Here is a 17710-nt window from a genome sequence, read left to right on the forward strand (position 1 = left end):
GAGGAAGGGTGACGTCCAGGGGAGGATGCTGCCGGGGCCCGGACCGGCCTTGCCTGCTTCCTCCAGCTTTGTCCAGGAAGCCAGGCACCTGGTTTGGTTTGAGGGGCTTAGAGATGTGGCGATGGGGTTGCTGGTGGTGTGTGTGGGTGCATGCGCTCGAGCAGGGAGCAGTAGGGAATCGGGATCTGCCACCAGGAGATAAGGACCTCCAGCATCCGTGTCCCGAGAGCCCCCAAGAGCCAGAGGAAGAGAATAAAGTAATGAGAAGAGTAAGAAACCGAAAGGGATGGAAGGAGGGAGAAATGCTTCCAGCTTTTCCTGAGCAGACACGGGGAAAGTCTAAGCCCTCCCGAACATTCACTGCAGACACAAAGGTCTCTCAAAGGAATAATTGCTTCGGACTCAGCAGAAGAGGGACTGGAATAAGAAATTAAAAGAGGTGGGAAAAGGAAAGAGAAAGGTGCGAGGGAGCGCGGCCTTTGTGGGCCGGGATGCTTTCATCACAATCACAGCGGGCGGCTGTGGGTAGCAGGCTGGGTCACTCCCTGTCTGCGGGTGTCACACAAATTGAGGCAGAGGAACAATCAGACCCCTGCCTGCGGTGGAAATGCTTTATGACCCTAAAAGTTGGAGAAGGGGCAGCCTGGGGGGACATTAAGGGTCAAGGATGGAGGCTCCCCCAGCACTCCCCTCCAGCCCCAGAGCTCCTTCCCGGCCTGCAGGCTGACCTCTGGGCCTTTCATCCAGGACTATTCCCCAAGTTGGGAGTATATGGCAGTGCCCCAGGCGGCCACATAACTCCATCCCTTCCTACAAAGTGATGGGAGCCTGAGGTCTCTGCAGAAGCCTGGCCACATCCAGCTACTCGAGGACTTAGATTGGGATGCAGATTTGGCCTTAGATTAGGGGTCGGGCTGTGGCCCCAGCTCCTCTGAATGACCTTGAAAAATCAAGTCATCTCTTGCTCTCAGTTTCCCCAAGGGCAAAATGGGGCTGGATGTTCAGAATTGGAGACACAAATGGATGTGAATGAGTTTTGTAAACAGACAGAAGCTAAGCCTATGGGAGAAGGGTTATTCTATCTTCTGAGGATGGGGGAGTTCAGGGAGGGCCAGGGAGGGAGCCCCAATCCCCCCTGAAGCTCAGGGCACTGACTCGGGACCCCGAGGTCTCCAGCCCCCTTGTCCTGTGCCCACCCCCAAAGGACGAGCCTTAGGAAGACTCTGGTGGGAAAAGTTGTGAGTATTTGGGGAGGGGGCCGGGAGGATGGTGAGCGCAGTGGGAGAGGGGAAACCTTCGCAAGCCCCTCACCTCCTCTGGCCTCCTACTTCCCCATGTGTAGACTGTGGCCATGCTCTCCTCTCACCTGAGGTTGTTGTGAGGGTTGAATGTGTGTCTGGCACATGACGGGCAGAAGGTACATGTTCTTTAGTAACAACAAATGCCAAGAATATTGGCGAAGAGACAGGAGGGGCTGGCCTCGGAGCAGGACTCCCAGCTGCCCCTGCCTCCCCCTGCCGCAGGCCGTGGGGTAGGGGCCAGAGGGTCACAGCAGCTCCAGTCCACCTTAGAAAGGTGGGTTCTGCCCCACCTGGTGGGCCCAGGTAGGGCTCTAGCTGCTTTGTCTCCCAGCAGGAAACCCACCACCGTGCAGGGGCTGCCTGGCCCACACAGACCGCTGAGCTCCAGGCACCCTGGGCTCTCCTGGCCGATGCTAGGAGGGCAGGGGGCACTGCAGGAGGAAGGGTGAGGATGACAGGCCGGGGAGAAGGGCCTGGAAAGCTGAGGAAGACTCTCCACACAGGCAGTGAGAGGGATGGCTCCAGGGTGCAACGGGGGTGGGGCGTGGGGTGGGTGGGTGTGGCAGGGCCCTCGCTGCCCTGGGAACGCCTCGGGCCCAGGCTTCGTCCCCAGTTCTCCCGCCGACACACACACTACTCCCATATGCCTTCAGAAAAACCAGGGCTTCGACCCTGCTACAGAGTCAACTACCTCTCCGCCACTTCCCACGCAGCTACCCACGGACACTCCCCACACTCCCCAGCAGGAAAGCCCCTTTCTGTGCATCTGTGCCTCCCATCACCTGTCCTCCCCACCCTTCCCCTCCTACTCTTTCTTCACCACGACCCCGTCATGTACCTCGCCAACTTGTCCCAACACCACCCCTGATGTCAGGGCACCTGAGATCCTCTCTCTCCCCAAGCACACAGACGGCTGTATTTTCCAAGCCCCGAAAGGGGGACCTGCGGTTTGACTGTGGACGGAGTGTCTGGAGCGCTCCTGGCCGGGACCTGCTGCACCTGGGCCATGCCACACACTCGTCGACACCTGCTCTGAGCAGAGTGTCCTGGGGGGGGCTCAGCTCACTTCGAGAAGGAACGGGAGAGCTGAACCACGGTCAGCCAGCAAAAGCCCAGCCCAGGTCCCTGTGTCATTCAGGGCTGGGAGAGGCTTCCAGGGCACCAGTGTCCCCAGAAAGGGTCTGGCTGTGAATACAAAGGATCGCTCTGCAGGCTCTGGTGGGGCACCACCCACCTCTCCAGGTGATTCCTGGGTGGGGACTGTCTTAGGGCTCTCAGGAACCCAGATATAATGGGATGCAGTCCTGCCACCGTGGCTCGTGGCTGGAGGAAAATCCTGTTATTGAAAACTGAGCCTCATCTCAGATCCGCTCAGAAGTCATGGGGACTGGTCTTCTTTGTGGGGGGCCCACTCTATGCCATCCTCAGCGAGCATTCCTCGCCTCTCCTTTGGGAGGACCAGGGAGGTCAGAGGCCCGTCTCTTAGCCGCTGCCTTCCCAGCCTGGGAGCCCCTGGTTGGGGTGCTAGTGGGGGATGAGGAAGCCCCTCCTCCACCCGACTCGACCTCAGCTGTTATCTGCCCAGCTGTCGGCATTAATCTGGCCATCCTGCCCCCCGCTCCAGCTGGGTCCCTCATGGAGAGGGTCCACGCAGACACCAGGCAGCCGCTGGTGGTCCAGGCACCCTCTTGGGCGCAGAGACCTGGCAGTCACCATTGTGACTTGTCCTCTAAAATCTCACAGAAGGAGGTTGTCCTGAGTCCTTATAGTAGCTCCCTCACCCCTTCCTGGCCTCAGCTGCTTGATTGCACAGTCTTGCCAAATAGTTAGGAACCAAACCCCCCAAAATTAAACTCTCGGTGGCAGTCTCAGAACTTCCCTTGGGTCTAGAACCCCCTGGCATCCCTGATGAGAGAGCCCTGTGCTGTTGGGTGAAAGTGCTGGACTTAAGGTAAGAGGACTTGATTGAATCTACTACTTCCTGCCTTGGGCAAGTTATTTCATTTTCTTCTGAGCCTCAGTTTCTCCATATGTAAAATAGGGCAAATGGCAGCTTAATTTATGTGAGGCCCCCATCCAGCAGAGCCCAGTAACTGTCTTCTCCCTTCCCTCCTCTCCCACCTCAGGGATCCTAAGAGCTGTTTACGTGGGCTCCAGTGTAGAGCTGTTCCCGGATCTGCCACCACCAACCTTCCTGGCTGATTCTCTGGCTTCCTGTTAATTACAACAGCAACTACCTGTGGGGAGTCTGTGATTGGCCAGGCACTGGGCCACGTGCTTATTTGATGCTCACGTTTACTCAGAGTTGGCACAATCAAAGCTTGGGAGACGTGATTTGCCCGGTGCTGACCATCTCTTTGGGGCAGAGGGCGAATGCTAAGTCAGGGGCTCTCTCCCTTGGGCATTCGTGGTCCTTTCAATGCCCGGCCCCAACGTGAGTTCGCTGGCCACTGGGCTCTGAGGTTCTCTGGAGAAAACCCAGTCCTGGGGTGCCTCCTTCCCCAGCCAACCCCAAAGCTGGAGACTAAGAGTCATGGTTTATTGAGTCACGTGGCAGTGGTGGGTTGTCTTTAAAAAAAAGAAAGAAGCGTCAAGGGGAGAAGCCCGACATGGCAGGGAGACAGGTCACTGAGAGGAAAAGGGCAGCTTGACTCAAGCAGAGCCTCCTTTACAGTATGTACAGTCAGGCCTGGGGAGGGGAGGGCAGGAACGGTGGGAGCCAGAGAGGAAACCGCCATGGCTGGCTTTGGGGGGGTTGTCTTAGGGTCTCTCGTGTAGCTGTGGGCTTGGCAGGGCTGTTGGGAGGGGAGGCAGGTCCCCAGCCATTGTGCCTGGCTCTGCCCTGGGCAGGGCTGCACCCCACCCCCAGGAGCCCGGGGGCTTTGGAATGTCTGTCTCAAGCTGCAGTAGGTTCAGCCAGGCTGAGGTCTGGCTGCCAAGGGGTGGTTCCGTGGCGGGGAGCACCTGGGATGGAGCTCCTACGTTCCCAGCAGCAGGTAAAAGGAAGGCGGATGACCACCTTGACCACCAGGCGGAGCTCCTGGTTGGCTGGACCCAGCATTCAGCCTGTGGGCCAAGAGGGAGAGGAGCAGAAAGATCCAAGCAAGCTGCACAGAGAAGGTGGTGCCTCTCAAGGCAGCGGTGCGGGAGAGCCTTCGCACCCGCTGCGGCTTGTGGGCTGGACGGAAGCGCTTACATCCCGCGGCTGCTAGAGCGTGTCGGTGATGGAGCCACAAAGGTGCCTCTGTGTGGCCCTGACCCCGTCGTGGGCCCCATGTGCCTCTCAAGCCTCTGGCCGTCCCCTCTTCCCTCCCCACTTCTCCTCCGAGTTTGTCTCTTTGGAATGGGACGGTTCTGTCCCCCTGGGACTCCTGCCCCTCATTAAGGAGTCCTGGAGGACAGCGTGGTCTTCTCCAACGTCGTCCGGTCTCTCATGGTTCATTGAATCAACCACAGAGGGAGGGAGCCGTGATGCTGGATTTGTGGTTATTTTTCATGTAATAAATAAAGATTCCTTTGTGTGACTCTCTGGGGCCCGTCCCAGGCCGAGTCCTTCTGTGGCTCAGTCGCTCCCACTGTCCCCATGGCAACTACAGATGGTCAAAGGCCGCGGCAGTGGTAGGTGGCGCACTTGGCCTTGATGTGGAACTGTAATAATACGGGGAACCTGGATACGTTCGCAAAAAGAACAACAACACTGCTGGTCAGGAGGGGAACCTGCACCGCACAGCCTCTCCCTGCCTCTGCCAACCTTTAAGACAGCACGAGTTAATCATTGATCCCCGGGCCTATCTGATCATCAAAGATTAACTCCCCTCTGGCCCTATTTCCTCCTTCTCTGGCCTCACCTTTGAGTTTCTGGCCAGAAGGAGAACAGTGGCTTCTTGCCCCTCCCGCCATGACTCCTTTGACCTTCAACACCCGTGTATCAGGGAGAGGGCAAGAGAGAGCAGTTACATTTGGGACCCTGGAGAGCCAAGTTCACCCGGGGAGATCACTGGAGCTTTCCCCAGCCTTGCCCAAAAGGTGCGAGGCCAGAGGATCTTCTTCTTGGGAAGCAGGGGGATTGGATCCTGACCGGTCAAGGGGGATGCACATTTGAGGGCCTGCACCGGGCAGCTCTGCACACCTGCAGGATGGACAGCCCGGGAAGGTTCCATGGGAAGGGCATGTCTCAATGCCGTCAGCCTTTCCGGCTAAATCGAACAGAAGGGTGGCTTGAACTTATCTGGCAAACAGAACCCAGCTCAGCCAGCCTCCTAGTCATTTCTGGAACATCAGGAGGAGAGGGGGCGTCTTGGGAATGGACGGTCCTGCCAGGCCTGCGACGGCGCCCTTGCGGTTGGCTGTACCGCACTGCGGCTTCTGTCCGGCTCAGGTTTGCTCCGAGACCCTTAAGGCCATCCCTCACGGAGACTCCAGTGGGATCCCTCACGTTCCCCATTAAGGGGCCTGGTTTCCTGAAAAGCTTCTCTACCCAGCCCAGGCCCAGGGGGAGACAGGGGCTGAGGAGCAGCCCCACAGCTCACTCTCTGTTCCTCCTGAAGGCTGTCCACACCTCAAGCCAAATAACAGGAATGTGGTGGAACAGAGAATTTCTGTGTAAGGGCTCAGGTGCTAAATCGTGAGTATTTTTGAGTCGCTTAGATGGTTAATGCGGGCGACAGGATGGCATTGTTCGCAATCAGGGTGCTCCCCAGCAGGGCAGCTGGCACTCCCGCAGGGCGCCCCCGCGACAGCGTCTGCAGGTGTGGGACTCTAAGTCCCTGAAGGCAGGGAGTCCCCCTCCAAGACTTTTCTGGAGTCCACTCACCACTGCCCTCCCAAAGCCTGAGCCCTGAATCTTACACAAAAGATGTAATAGACATGGCCTTGGGATGGAGAAGAGAGAGAGTGATGCACGGAAGTCTCTCTTTCTCCTGCCTCTTCTCCCAGGCAACCTGGTACCCTGCCTTCCCTCTATCTGCTTGGATTACGGAACACACCTGTCTTCCCGGGCCCTCCATCTAACTGGGGCGTCCCAGGTCTCAGACAACTTTTGGCTCAGCCTTGCACCACCCCCCACCACCCCCCACCCGCCCTCCACCGCCACAGAGCAGAGGGCCTGGGCAGCCCCAGAGGCAACTTACTCAGCAAGCTGGAGTTGGGGAAGCGCCAGGCCTCGCTGTAGGAGGAGTAGGGGGTGTGGCCATAGGCGTTGCCAGAGTATTCGCTTCCTGTGGGAAGAGAATGTGAGAGACCCATGAGGTGGAGGCACCAGGGGAAAGCTGGGGATGGGGGACCAGAGTCTGCAGGGCAGGCATCGAGCAAGTCCTCCTCCATCAGTCCTTCGAGGGCCCCTCAGTCTGCATCATTTGGGGCAGTGCCTTTTCCATCAGGGACTGGAGGTCCTGCCCCATCAAGATCAGCCCTCACAGGAACCCCAGGAGGTAGATGTTAGTATTGTGCCCATTTTCCAGATGAGGAAACAGAGGCTTGGGGATCTGCAGAAGCTCACACAGCTGGAGGGTTTGGTGGAATTTGGAAGCTGTGCTGTGACCAGGGCCCAGGTTCTAACCACTTCTGCTGCTGCCTGGACCTTCTGTAAAAAGGTCTTTCCAGGAAGGGCCAATGGGAGTGAGAGGGGTTAGGGGTCATGGAAGGACTCAGTAAGGATAAGCTTTGTAGCCTCCCTAAGTATGGTTTGTTAGGGAGGGGCATGTGTTTGGTTGGGGGGCGGTTGCTGAGGATGAAGGGAAGGAGAGGGGAGGGCATCTGTGTCCTGGGACTTGCTCCATAGAGATGTGTGTCTCATTTCAAATCTGCCACTGCAAGCAAATTCAGTGCACGATTTACACAAAGCAAATCAGATCACCTCTTTCTGCGAGTGGATTCTTGGCTTCACCAATGGAATTACTTACCAAAAAAATTACTTAAGAATTCCCTTAAATAACAAAGCAGACCACCGCAATTACTGCTGGGGCTTGGGACGGAGCGTAAAGTTGGCAAAACACTTTCCCACACAGTAAGCCCCTTTATTCTCATAACCTTCCGATGAAGTGCTCATCAGTAGCCTCTATAGAAGAGGCAACTGGAGTACGGCACCAGTGAGTAGGGGGCCTCAAATCACACAGCTGGGAAATGGCAGAGCAGAAGTTGACCTGAGGGCTCTTAACTTGAAGTTCCAGATCATCCATTTATGTACTTAGGAGACAATTTCATCCACAAAGCCAGGTTCCCACCAACCCTGAGCTCCGGTGAATCCACACAGCCTTCCAGAATCTGATCTGCTGTTGTGAGCCTCGTGCTTTCTGTGGTTCCTTCCTGATCTCCTTCCCAGAGTCTAGAAGAGAGGCTCGAAGCTACCTGGCTCTGGAGCTGGCCTGCCTGGAGCCAAATCTCCATGCTCCACTTCCTAGCTGTGCAACCTTGGACAAGTCACTGAACCCCTCTGAGCCTTGGTTTCCTCATCTGTAAAATGGGGCAGATTATTGTCCCTATCTCATGGGGTTTTGCTGAAGATTCAATTTGATAACACACATCAAATGCTTATGAGCACCATGCTTGGAATATAAGAGGCAGTCAAGAAATGCCAGCTTTTATGATTTTCCCATTAGGTAGGCGCTAAAATAAAGCTCAGTAGAGCCTCGCACCAGTCATCCAACCAGTGTTAAAGCCTGAGCTGGGGTCAGTAGGGGCTTCTTCCCTGCCAGAGAAGAAGGCAATTGCACAGCAGGAATGGAAGCGAGGAGGAAGAGCCTGAAGCAGAGGAAGGTTACTGGGTCCTTGTCCAGGGGGTCAGCATAGGCAGTGGTAACAGGAAGTTCCTTAGGGGCGGGGCCTAAGTCTAACACAGGTCAGGAGCCCAACAAGTACATGTATAAGAAGGGAGGGAGAAGAAAAGCAAAGGGATACATACAGAAAGACAGAAACTAAGAAATGATCTCATCCAGGGATTTCCCTGGCGGCCCAGTGGTTAAGTCTTTGCCTTCCAGTGCAGGGAGTATGGGTTCAATCCCTGGTTGGGGAGCTAGCTTCCCACATGCCTCGAGGCAAAAAAACCAAAACATAAAACAGAAGCAATATTGTAACAAATTCAATAAAGACTTTAAAAATGGTCACATCAAAAAGAATTTTTTAAAATTAAATATAGTAAAAAAAAAAACAAAAGAAAAGAAATGATCTCATCCAACCGTTCATTTCACAAATGAAGAAACTGCTGCCCAGAGAGGGACATTTGCCCAAGGCCACATGCTCCCTTAGAGCCTGCTAGGACTCTAGCCCCCAGTACTTTTTCCTGTATTCACAATGCGACCTGTCCTGCTTACTGCTGGGCTCAGCGCACCCTGGAAGAAGCCGATTCTACGTTGGTTGCCCAGCAACGCCCTCGGGCTTTGACCCCACCTCACCCAATGCCAACCTCAGCGGCTCCAAAGGACTGGAAGAGAGGTGGAAAGTCCAATGTGTTTGCCCTCTCGCCGTGTTACTTCTTCATGCATTCACTCACTCACTTGCTCACTTATTCACTTATCCAACACACACTTACAGAGTACCTATCTGCTTCGGTCACTTAGAAGTTGGAGTAGGGTACAGGACTCAGGAGGTGGTACACCCCCTGGGTACAGCATCCTCCCACCACCAGATCTGTCAACCCACCTGCAGCCAAAGCAGATGAAATGTCCCTACACCCATGAAAGGCCAACCCATCCTCTTTGCTCTGCATCCTGCCTCACTCCCCTGTCTGAGGATTTGGTCCCTACAGTTTATCCCTTCTCTGTACTCTTCATCAACGTCTCCCTTTCCAATTCATCACTCCCTTAGCCAGCACACAGGCTCTGCCATCTTCTCTTTTAAAAATCCTCTTCTTACCCCACATGCCTCTCCAGCTACCAGCCCTTCTGCGCTCCATGGTCTCTGCCCTCACCTCCTCATCCCCCTCCAATCAGGCCAACGCTGATCTCTTCACATCTCCACGACCTCTACCCCGATCACTCCAGTGGTCACCTCCATGTCCATCACCCCCTCAACCTCTTAGCCGGCTTTGATTCAGTTCACCACTCCCTCCGTGCCTCTGGGTTTCATGATGCCAGTTCTCCTGGTTTGCCTCCTAACCCAAGGGCCTTTCTGACTCACGGGCCCTGCTCGTTCCTTCTCTGCTACGTCTCTGAATGTTGAAGACTAGCCCAGGGCTTGGTTTGTGACCCTTCTGTGATTTTCCATTCACATTCTCTTTCTAGTGATCTTGTGTAATCCCTTGGCGTTAAATAACTCCTTTGTACAATGGCTGAGATGTATACCCTAGTCAGGATTCTTTCCTGACTTCAGACACACATCATGTGCCTACGGATGTATTCAACTGGTTATCTAGGCGGTGTCTCAATCCTAATATGGCCCAATAGAACTCTTGACTCCCACATGCCAAGTACTCTACCCTTCCTCTTCTAACCTCCCACATATATACTTGTCACCACCATCCATGCCGTTTCCCAAGCCCCAAACCAGGGACTCATGCTTGTTTACAAGCAGCCAATTCACTACCTCCATGGCCCACACCACTGTTATGTCCTGTACGAACTACTGCAGTTGTCCTTCAATTGGTCCGTTGGTCTCTGTGCTTCCTCTTCTGACTGTCTACAATTTGCTTTCCCAGTGGCCTGAGTAGCTTTAAAATTCGACCCATCCACAAACAACATCTCCTCATTCTGTAGCGCTTTTGCCACTCACTCACTGTTCTTGGATATTTCACCCTCTTTCTTTGTGTGATCATGCTAAACTAGTTCCTGCCTTGGGGCCTTTGCACTTGCTGTTCTTTTGGGCTGGGGTCGGTCTGCCCCAGTTTATCACTTGGCTGACCACTTTGAACACCTTCTCAGAGAGGCCTCTCCGGATCACCCAATCTAAAGTAGTTATCTTCTCTCCCTGTGGCTCTTTATTACATCATCCCATTTTATTGTCTCCCCAGGGCTTATCACTATCTGAAATTATCTTGTTTATTCATTCACTGACTTTTTTACTACACTTTTTTCTCCACTATTAGGCTGTAAGCTCCATAAATCGAGGGACTTGTCTTGTTCACTGCTAGATCCCCAGCATCCCATACCATAGATCCTCAACCACTCTTTGTTAAGTGAAACGTGGTGAATGGATGGTAGGATGCAAGGATGGTTGAGAGGGTGGATAATGGATAGATGAAGAATGGATATGTGAAAAGATGTATGGAAGGATGGATAGAAGGATGGATGGATGAATGGATGGGTGGATGGATAGATGGATGGATGATGGAAGGATAGAAGAAGGGATGGATGGATAGAAGGATGGGTGAATGGATGGGTGGATGGATAGATGGATGGATGGATGGATGGATGGATGGGTGGGTAGATGGATAGATGGATGGATGGATGGATGGGTGGATGGATGGGTGGGTGGATGAATGGATGGATGGATGGGTGGATGGATAGATGGATGGATGATAGAAGGATAGAAGAAGGGATGGATGGATGGGTGGATGGGCAGATGGATGGTTGGATGGATGAATAGAAGGAAGAATGATAGAAGGATGGAGGAATAGATGAGAAGATACACGGACGTATGTAAAAATGTGTGTAAAGATGAATGGATGGGAAGATGGAGAGATGGGTGGATGGATCCATCTATCGGAGCTCTCGGTACAGCTCCAGAACTGGTTAGAGGGTCATTAACTGTATCGATGAGACAGGAACAACAGCAACAACAATCAGAAGGCACAACAGAAGATGAATGGATAAGAGAAATCTGTGCCCTGGTCTGGGTCCTATGTCGCTCTCCTAAAACACACGTCATTATTTCTGGTTTGGTGGGAAGCAGCGTGGTGTAGTACGCTAGATCTGAAAGAATGCTAGATTTGAAATCAAAAAAACTGTGTTTGAACAACCCAGCCACTTAGTATGGTTATGACCCCGAGCACACTACTTCGCTTTTCTATGCTTGTTTCCTTATCTACATAAAACTAAGATCATACCAGATTCCCAGTCTTATGGTGAGGATTAAATGAGAAATAAATGTATACCTCTGAATGGCCAGGCACACAGAAAGTGCCTGACAAATGATCTCTTCCTTCCTTCCACAATGGATTGAAGAATGTCATTGGTATGCCTTGCTTTGAGCATTTTGTCTGTACCTAGCACACAGTAGGTGCTCAAGGAAGGTTTGATTTTAATGGAAGGAATCTCGCTTCAGTCAACTTGGAGATTGTAACCACTGGTAAGAGATGGACACGAATACTTTTTCTACAAAAAAAATCCTTAAGAATTCATTTGCACCATGGAGTTCCTAGGAACCAGGGATGCATTTAAGTAACGTTGCATTTTCTGAAAACTGATTTGCATGTAACTTACTGGGAGCCCATCCACCTTGCCAGGCAAGCCCCCTCTTGGAATTCACTTTGCAGTCCATGCTGTACCTGTGTTATTATTATTTTTTTTTTCCACAACACCCACTCAGGGTGAGGTCTCTATGCAAACAACCTGGGGGCCTTTGATGAGAGGCCCAAGCCTTCCAGCTACCTCACAGGTCAGACTCTGGGCCCCAGGAACCACCCCTTGCCCTGGGCCTGCCCCCAGGAACGATCCATAATTAAGAGAAAAGCCCTGTGCTTTACGTCTCCTCCTCCTCTTCTAAGCAGGCGGCAGGGAAAGGTGGAGAGGTTGGAAGGGGACTGGGGGGAGCTGACTGGAGCCTGGGATTTTGATTGAGAGGCCCCATTATCCACACTCTTAAAAAAATAACCAAATCTTTTCCTTTTTTATCTGGACCAATCTCATTTCACGCTCCAGAAGAGGAAGGGAGGGAGGGAGGGAGTCTGGGGCCAGGAGGGAGAGAGGAGTCAGTACTCTGTATTTTCAACGCTGCATTAAGCACATCGCCAAGGTAACCAGGCAGCAACATGTGCCGGCTCAGCGGGTTCCCAGGGAGCGCAGAGCCTCCTTCCCTCCCGCGCTCCTCCCTCCCCTCCCTCTGCCCAGGAGAGCCCAGCCCACCTGCCTCGCACAGGGCACCCGAGTGGGTGGCTGGTAAAGAATAACCCCTGCCAGTGGGGGAGGGAAACAGGCCTGGGCGAATGCCTTGAGTCTCTGGAGTCAAAACCAGAGAGGCTGGTCCAGGGCTGGCAGGAAGGTCACAGATGCCCTGATTGATTCAGCGCCCCTTCCAGAAGCTCCAGGTCCTCAGGCCTCTCTGGGCAGTGCAAATGGTTCTATTCGACCCTATCCATCCTGGGGTCCTTCCTATATGTTTCCTAAAAGAGTGAGACTCGTCCAAAGAAACGCTCATTGTCCTCACTTGTCCAGACCTTGATACCCCGGGTCACTGCTGGGTGAGGACCACACTGGTGGACAAAGAGACCCCAGTGACTGGCAGGGAGGATTCCAGAACAGTCCAAGTGATGATGGAGAAGTACTCCCAGCTCATCTCACACTTTATAGTACCTTTGGAGTTCTCAGGCCACGGGTCCTGCCTGTGCAGGGTTGAGTGAGTGTGAGGTGTGAAGAAGGTTGTATTTCAACCATCTTCACTGCCATCATCACCAACACCATGCAAACTACCTTCCCATGCAAAATGGGAAGGTAGTCAAACCTTCCCATTCTGGAGACCCCACCTGACCTGCTGATTTTCTCTCCACCTACACCATGTGCCAACAACCACAATGCTTCACCCCTGTACCTTCTTCCATTGCCCCATGTCCTGCAGGCCCATGAGATTCTGCCTCATCCAAGGACTCTTGGCCAGGTGACAAGACATCCTGTTCTGCCCAGGTCATGATTTTACAGAAAGGGTAAACTGGGATTCACCAGAGTTAAAGAACTGGGAGACCACGGGTTGCTTATAGGCTAGGCTTAGGTTTAGCTCACAGTGTTCTGATGGCCCCCAGCGGCCTCTCCATCAAGGCTCACTGCATCACTGGAAGAAATGGCAGAGTTCTGATTTGAACACCAGTCTGTCTCAGTCCCTCCCTTTTCATCATGGTGGGTAATACAGGAGCATCTGGGAAGAAGATGCTGGGGCTGAGCTGGAGAGAGTTATGGAGCCAGGACTGTACTGAAGTCTCTTCTCTAGGCATTTATAAGAAGATGCACCTCTCAGTCCACCCTTCCTCGCCCTTTGGGAAGCCTGTGCGAGGGGCACAGCTCACCTCTTGCCCTCTCTTGCTCTGCCTGGGGCCACCACTTCCTCTTTGCAATGCTTCCCCTCCTGCCCAGCCCCTCCCCTTACCTGCCACCATGCCTGCGATGGCGGAAGAGGCGTAGCTGCCCTGTCCACTGGTGGGGATGTGGGGTGGGTATCCAGGCAGCGTGGGCCCCACCATCTCTCGCCCTGGAAAAATACAGCAAAGTGTCATCAGGTGGGCCATTGTGGGCTCCTGTACTTACTGTCTTGCTCCCCTGAGGCTCAGCAAGCCTTCCCTCTGCCATTCCTGCTCTCTCCCAAGTCATTCTCCAAACCCACTTCCTCCCCCGCCCTCCTCCTCTGAGCCCAGGCTCCTCTCTCCTCTGCTGGCCTTGACCAGGCCACAGGCTCCACCATGCAGGGTGTCCTGGTTACTGCAGTCCTCTATGGTTCCCTGTTCTCCAATGATTTTATTTACACAAATCTTATTCATCCATAAAAATGTCATGGTATTGGAGGGAGGCTGAGGGCTATGTCTTCTGGGTCTTTGTGGTCCCCCCTGGCATCCACATAGCAGCCAGCACAGCTTGACCTAAATAAATACATTAGAGGCCACTGGACTCAAAGCTCACATCTCCAGCTCCGAGGAGAACCAGGAACAAGGCCCTATGAAGGGATGGCAAAGGTGTGGCCTGGTGGCCCATCACTCTCCTTTTCCAAACCTGTGGCAGATCTTGCTAATCAATCACTGCACTCTTTGCCGCTGAGCCAGAGGGAGGGTCCTGCCACTCGACCTGGCCTTTCAGGTGGATACAACCTATCAGAGCTGCAAGAGACGTGAAACATATCACCTCTTCCTGACGTGGAAAGGAGATGTGGGCTGACAGACCGTGTTTACACAGGCCCATGAACCACTGACATCTGTCCACGCCATTCCTGAAAAGAACCATCTCTCTCTCTGTTTATCTATAAGTTGTGGGTAATACTCTAGCCTTGGTGACACAGAGGCTGCTCTGTGAAGTCCTGATTTCCCTGGCTTTGCCTCTCCTCCACATCAGGTAGTCAAACCTTCCCATTCTGGAGACCCCACCTGACCTGCTGATGTTCTCTCCATCTACACCACGTGCCAACAACCACAGTGCTTCCCCCTTGGCCCTTCCTCCATTGCCCCGTGTCCTGCAGGCCCATGAGATTCTGCCTCATCCAAGAACTCTTGGCCAGGTGACAAGACATCCTGTTCTGCCCAGGTCCTGAACACTGTCCCAGCACATTTATGAATAACGCCCGTTCCACTCTCAAAATGCCCCAGTTTGAATGATGAAATTATTGGGTCGTCCTAGCTCGTGGCGATGTTTTTACAAGGGTTCTGAACCTCAGACCTATTGACACTTGGGGAGAGATAATTGTCTGTGAGGAACTGTCTTGTGCATTATAGGATGTTGGGTCTACCCACTAGATGCCAGGAGCAGTTCCCACCCAGTGTGACAACCCAAAATGTCTCCAGATATTGTCATATGTCCCCAGGGGGGCAAAATCACCTCTGAATGAGAACCTGTGTGTTAGATTATCACCATTACCAGAATGCCTTTACCTTTTCCACACTGGGGGCTAGGACTTCCATAGCCTCCCTGTGACCCTCTGTCAACCAGCTTACCGAGTCCACCCCCTCCATGGCACTGTTTGTCCAACTTTCCTCCCATCCATCCCCCCGAGGCCCTTCATATGTCGGGCGCTTCAGGGGGTGCCTAGTAACAATGGGAGGGAAGGTACCTCGCATGGAACTCTGTAAGTTGTCAATACAGCAGTATCTCCCTCCTTACCTCTAGTTCTAGAGGTTCCCTGAAGACCGTTCATTCATTGGACAAATACTGATGGAGTAACTCTGATATCCTAGGCACTTTTCAAAGCACTTGGGGATACAGCAGTAAGCAAGAATGCTAAATTAGCAAGGCTAGGCGCTACGTCATGATGGGGATAGACTGGGATGGGCATTGGAGCCAAGTCCAAGTCTGGGGGGGGCGGTCAACAAACAAGACCAGGCCTACTGGACTTCTGCCTTTCCTCTGCAGGGAAGGGTCCAGGAACCAGAGGACTTTGGTCCTCATTCTGCTTCTACAACTAATTTTCCAAGTGCCTGAGACAAGCCACCTACGTACCCCAAGCCTCAGTTTCTTCACATGCAAAATGGGATAAAAAATAAGAGTAGCCTTATACACCTTGTTACTATTACCAGAATGTTATCAGCATAATTCAGAGCTAAGGTTACATGCCACAGGTGAACACTGATTCGTGCAAAGGACACATTCTATAAATTGTTACATGTCAAGGGAAACCTTATAGAATAAATCCTATTGGAAAGGAGCCATCGGTTTATTATTTAAAATTGTGTGAATGTTTTTGTAAAAATGAACAACACCGCCTAATTTCCTAATTTGTTTGAGTATAATGTCCAGCAGTGGTCAGTGCTGGACCAAACAGAAAGGAACCCACTGGAATCCGACAGATGGGTCCAGTTCACTTGACACAGGCCTGAACAAATGAGGGCTTGGCCACACAGGTGAGGAAAGGGAAATTTCAGTATATTTAGAAGTATAGGGAGAAGTAGGCAGAAGATATACCAAGGGAAAATCTGATCTTTCTTCGAAAAAGACTGCAATACGATCAGCTCTCAGACTCAGCCCCTTGGACCCTTGGATGAAGCCCCTGGTCAGGTACCAGAGCCCATGAGAGGCAAGGAGTGACATGAAGCCTGTGTGGGCAGGAGGAGGACACATGGTGTACGTGACATGAGTAGGAGAGTGATGGAAGAGGGTGGTGGCTCATTCAGGCCTGATGCCTTTTCCCTTTCCTCTTCCCTCCCTACTTCCGAGAGAGAGAGAGAGAGACAGACAGACAGACATCTAGGTCCAGATTGTGGCTGAGGAACAAAGTACTTAATTTTCCTGACCTGCACCTTCCCGTCTGTCTCATGAGGAGCTAGGCTAGATGACAGATTATAAATTGGGCTCACCTTAATTAATATTTGACTGATTGGTAGGGGGCTTCCTGGTGCATTGTGTTGAGAAGGATTCTGAGGCTGCATCTGTGTCTGCCGTGATTGGGGTTGGTGGTATAGCTTGGCTCTCAGGCCACCTATTGGCTAGGGCTGGCCTAGGGGCTCTACAGAGCTCTTTCCGGCCCTGGAGCCCTGTGGTCCCACATTCCCCTTCATTCTCCTCTTATCCTGTCCCTTTCCATCACCTGCTCCTGCTGCTTCTTGAGCTTTGCAGCTCAGCGGGCAGACCACCAGGGTGCAAGCTCCCCTTAAGCCACAACTTAATTTAGTCACAGCTGCACCCATGGGTCCTATCCCACGAGAACTAGCTCCCAAACTGCTCCTTGGGAAACTGAATTCACCAGCCTCACTCCCCTGTATTCTGAGATTTTTCATCTTCGTCTCCCCTTAGTCACCGAACTTTCTCCCAGTGGGACGGAGGTTTCTGAATCAGATGCTGGAGCAAACTCCTGAAGCCTTCCTCCCCTGAAGCTTGACCCCCTTGAAAAGCCTGCTGAGACAGTCTTCAGGACGGCCTTCACCCAGACTCCGTACCATCAACTTTCCCACCAATCTCGCAAGACTCTGCTTCAATTCCTTAAATATGTGGGTTTCTCCCAAAGCCAAGAACTTTGCAACCTTCTTAGAAATGAAACCACAGAAGCCATAAGGCGGAGGCACCCTTTCACAGCCTATTTTATGGACTTAATTGATTTTTAAGGCTCTTCACCACAAGTTTATCTTTGGTTTGTAATTCCATCTCCTCTGTACTCAAATATACTTCCACTATAGTCCTATGTTTAAGAAGCTGACACAGACACAGGTCTACATTGACTGGCTGGGAAATGGGGTTTTAAAAGAGAACACTAGCACCCCAGAAATACCGGTAAATGTTCTAAATATCGGTAGAGGCCAGGATCAGAGCCAGGACTTGCAGGAATTCTGAGGGTAGAGGTGATTTCAGACCATTTTATCCGCTCCCTTTGATGTCTGCCCTCTCTGTGACCTCTTTTCAACTCCTTATCTTGCTCTGATAGCAAGGAGAATTTATGGCAATCCAGAAATCTCTTTGGCAGGATTAAATATAATTTTGCACAAAAGGATGGAGGCGGGTCATGGGCACTTTGATGATAAAACCGAAGTCAGGGCTTTCTCATCAGCTGAGCGGGACTCAGCCCTGGAACAGCCAGGACAAGGACAGCCTCAATACTGCTCTCGGCCAGTGTGCTGGGACCCCAGACTGGGGCATCTGATG

The 17710-nt window shown here is 52.6% G+C and overlaps 1 protein-coding gene across 1 annotated transcript in view; it reads right to left on the bottom strand.

The window, feature by feature from the left end:
* Positions 1-4891: 4891 nt before the first annotated feature.
* PAX8 (paired box 8) overlaps positions 4892-17710 on the bottom strand; it is a 32556-nt gene continuing 19737 nt past the window's right edge. Inside the window, exons 10-12 of the mRNA XM_060116999.1 lie at positions 13527-13628; positions 6431-6517; positions 4892-4968 (exon numbers count right to left, since the gene is read on the bottom strand). Coding sequence (XP_059972982.1) covers positions 4892-4968; positions 6431-6517; positions 13527-13628 — 266 coding nt within the window. The remainder of the gene's footprint in view (positions 4969-6430; positions 6518-13526; positions 13629-17710) is intronic.

Source organism: Mesoplodon densirostris, chromosome 14 (assembly GCF_025265405.1).
Source record: "Mesoplodon densirostris isolate mMesDen1 chromosome 14, mMesDen1 primary haplotype, whole genome shotgun sequence".
Taxonomy (NCBI): Eukaryota; Metazoa; Chordata; class Mammalia; order Artiodactyla; family Ziphiidae; genus Mesoplodon; species Mesoplodon densirostris.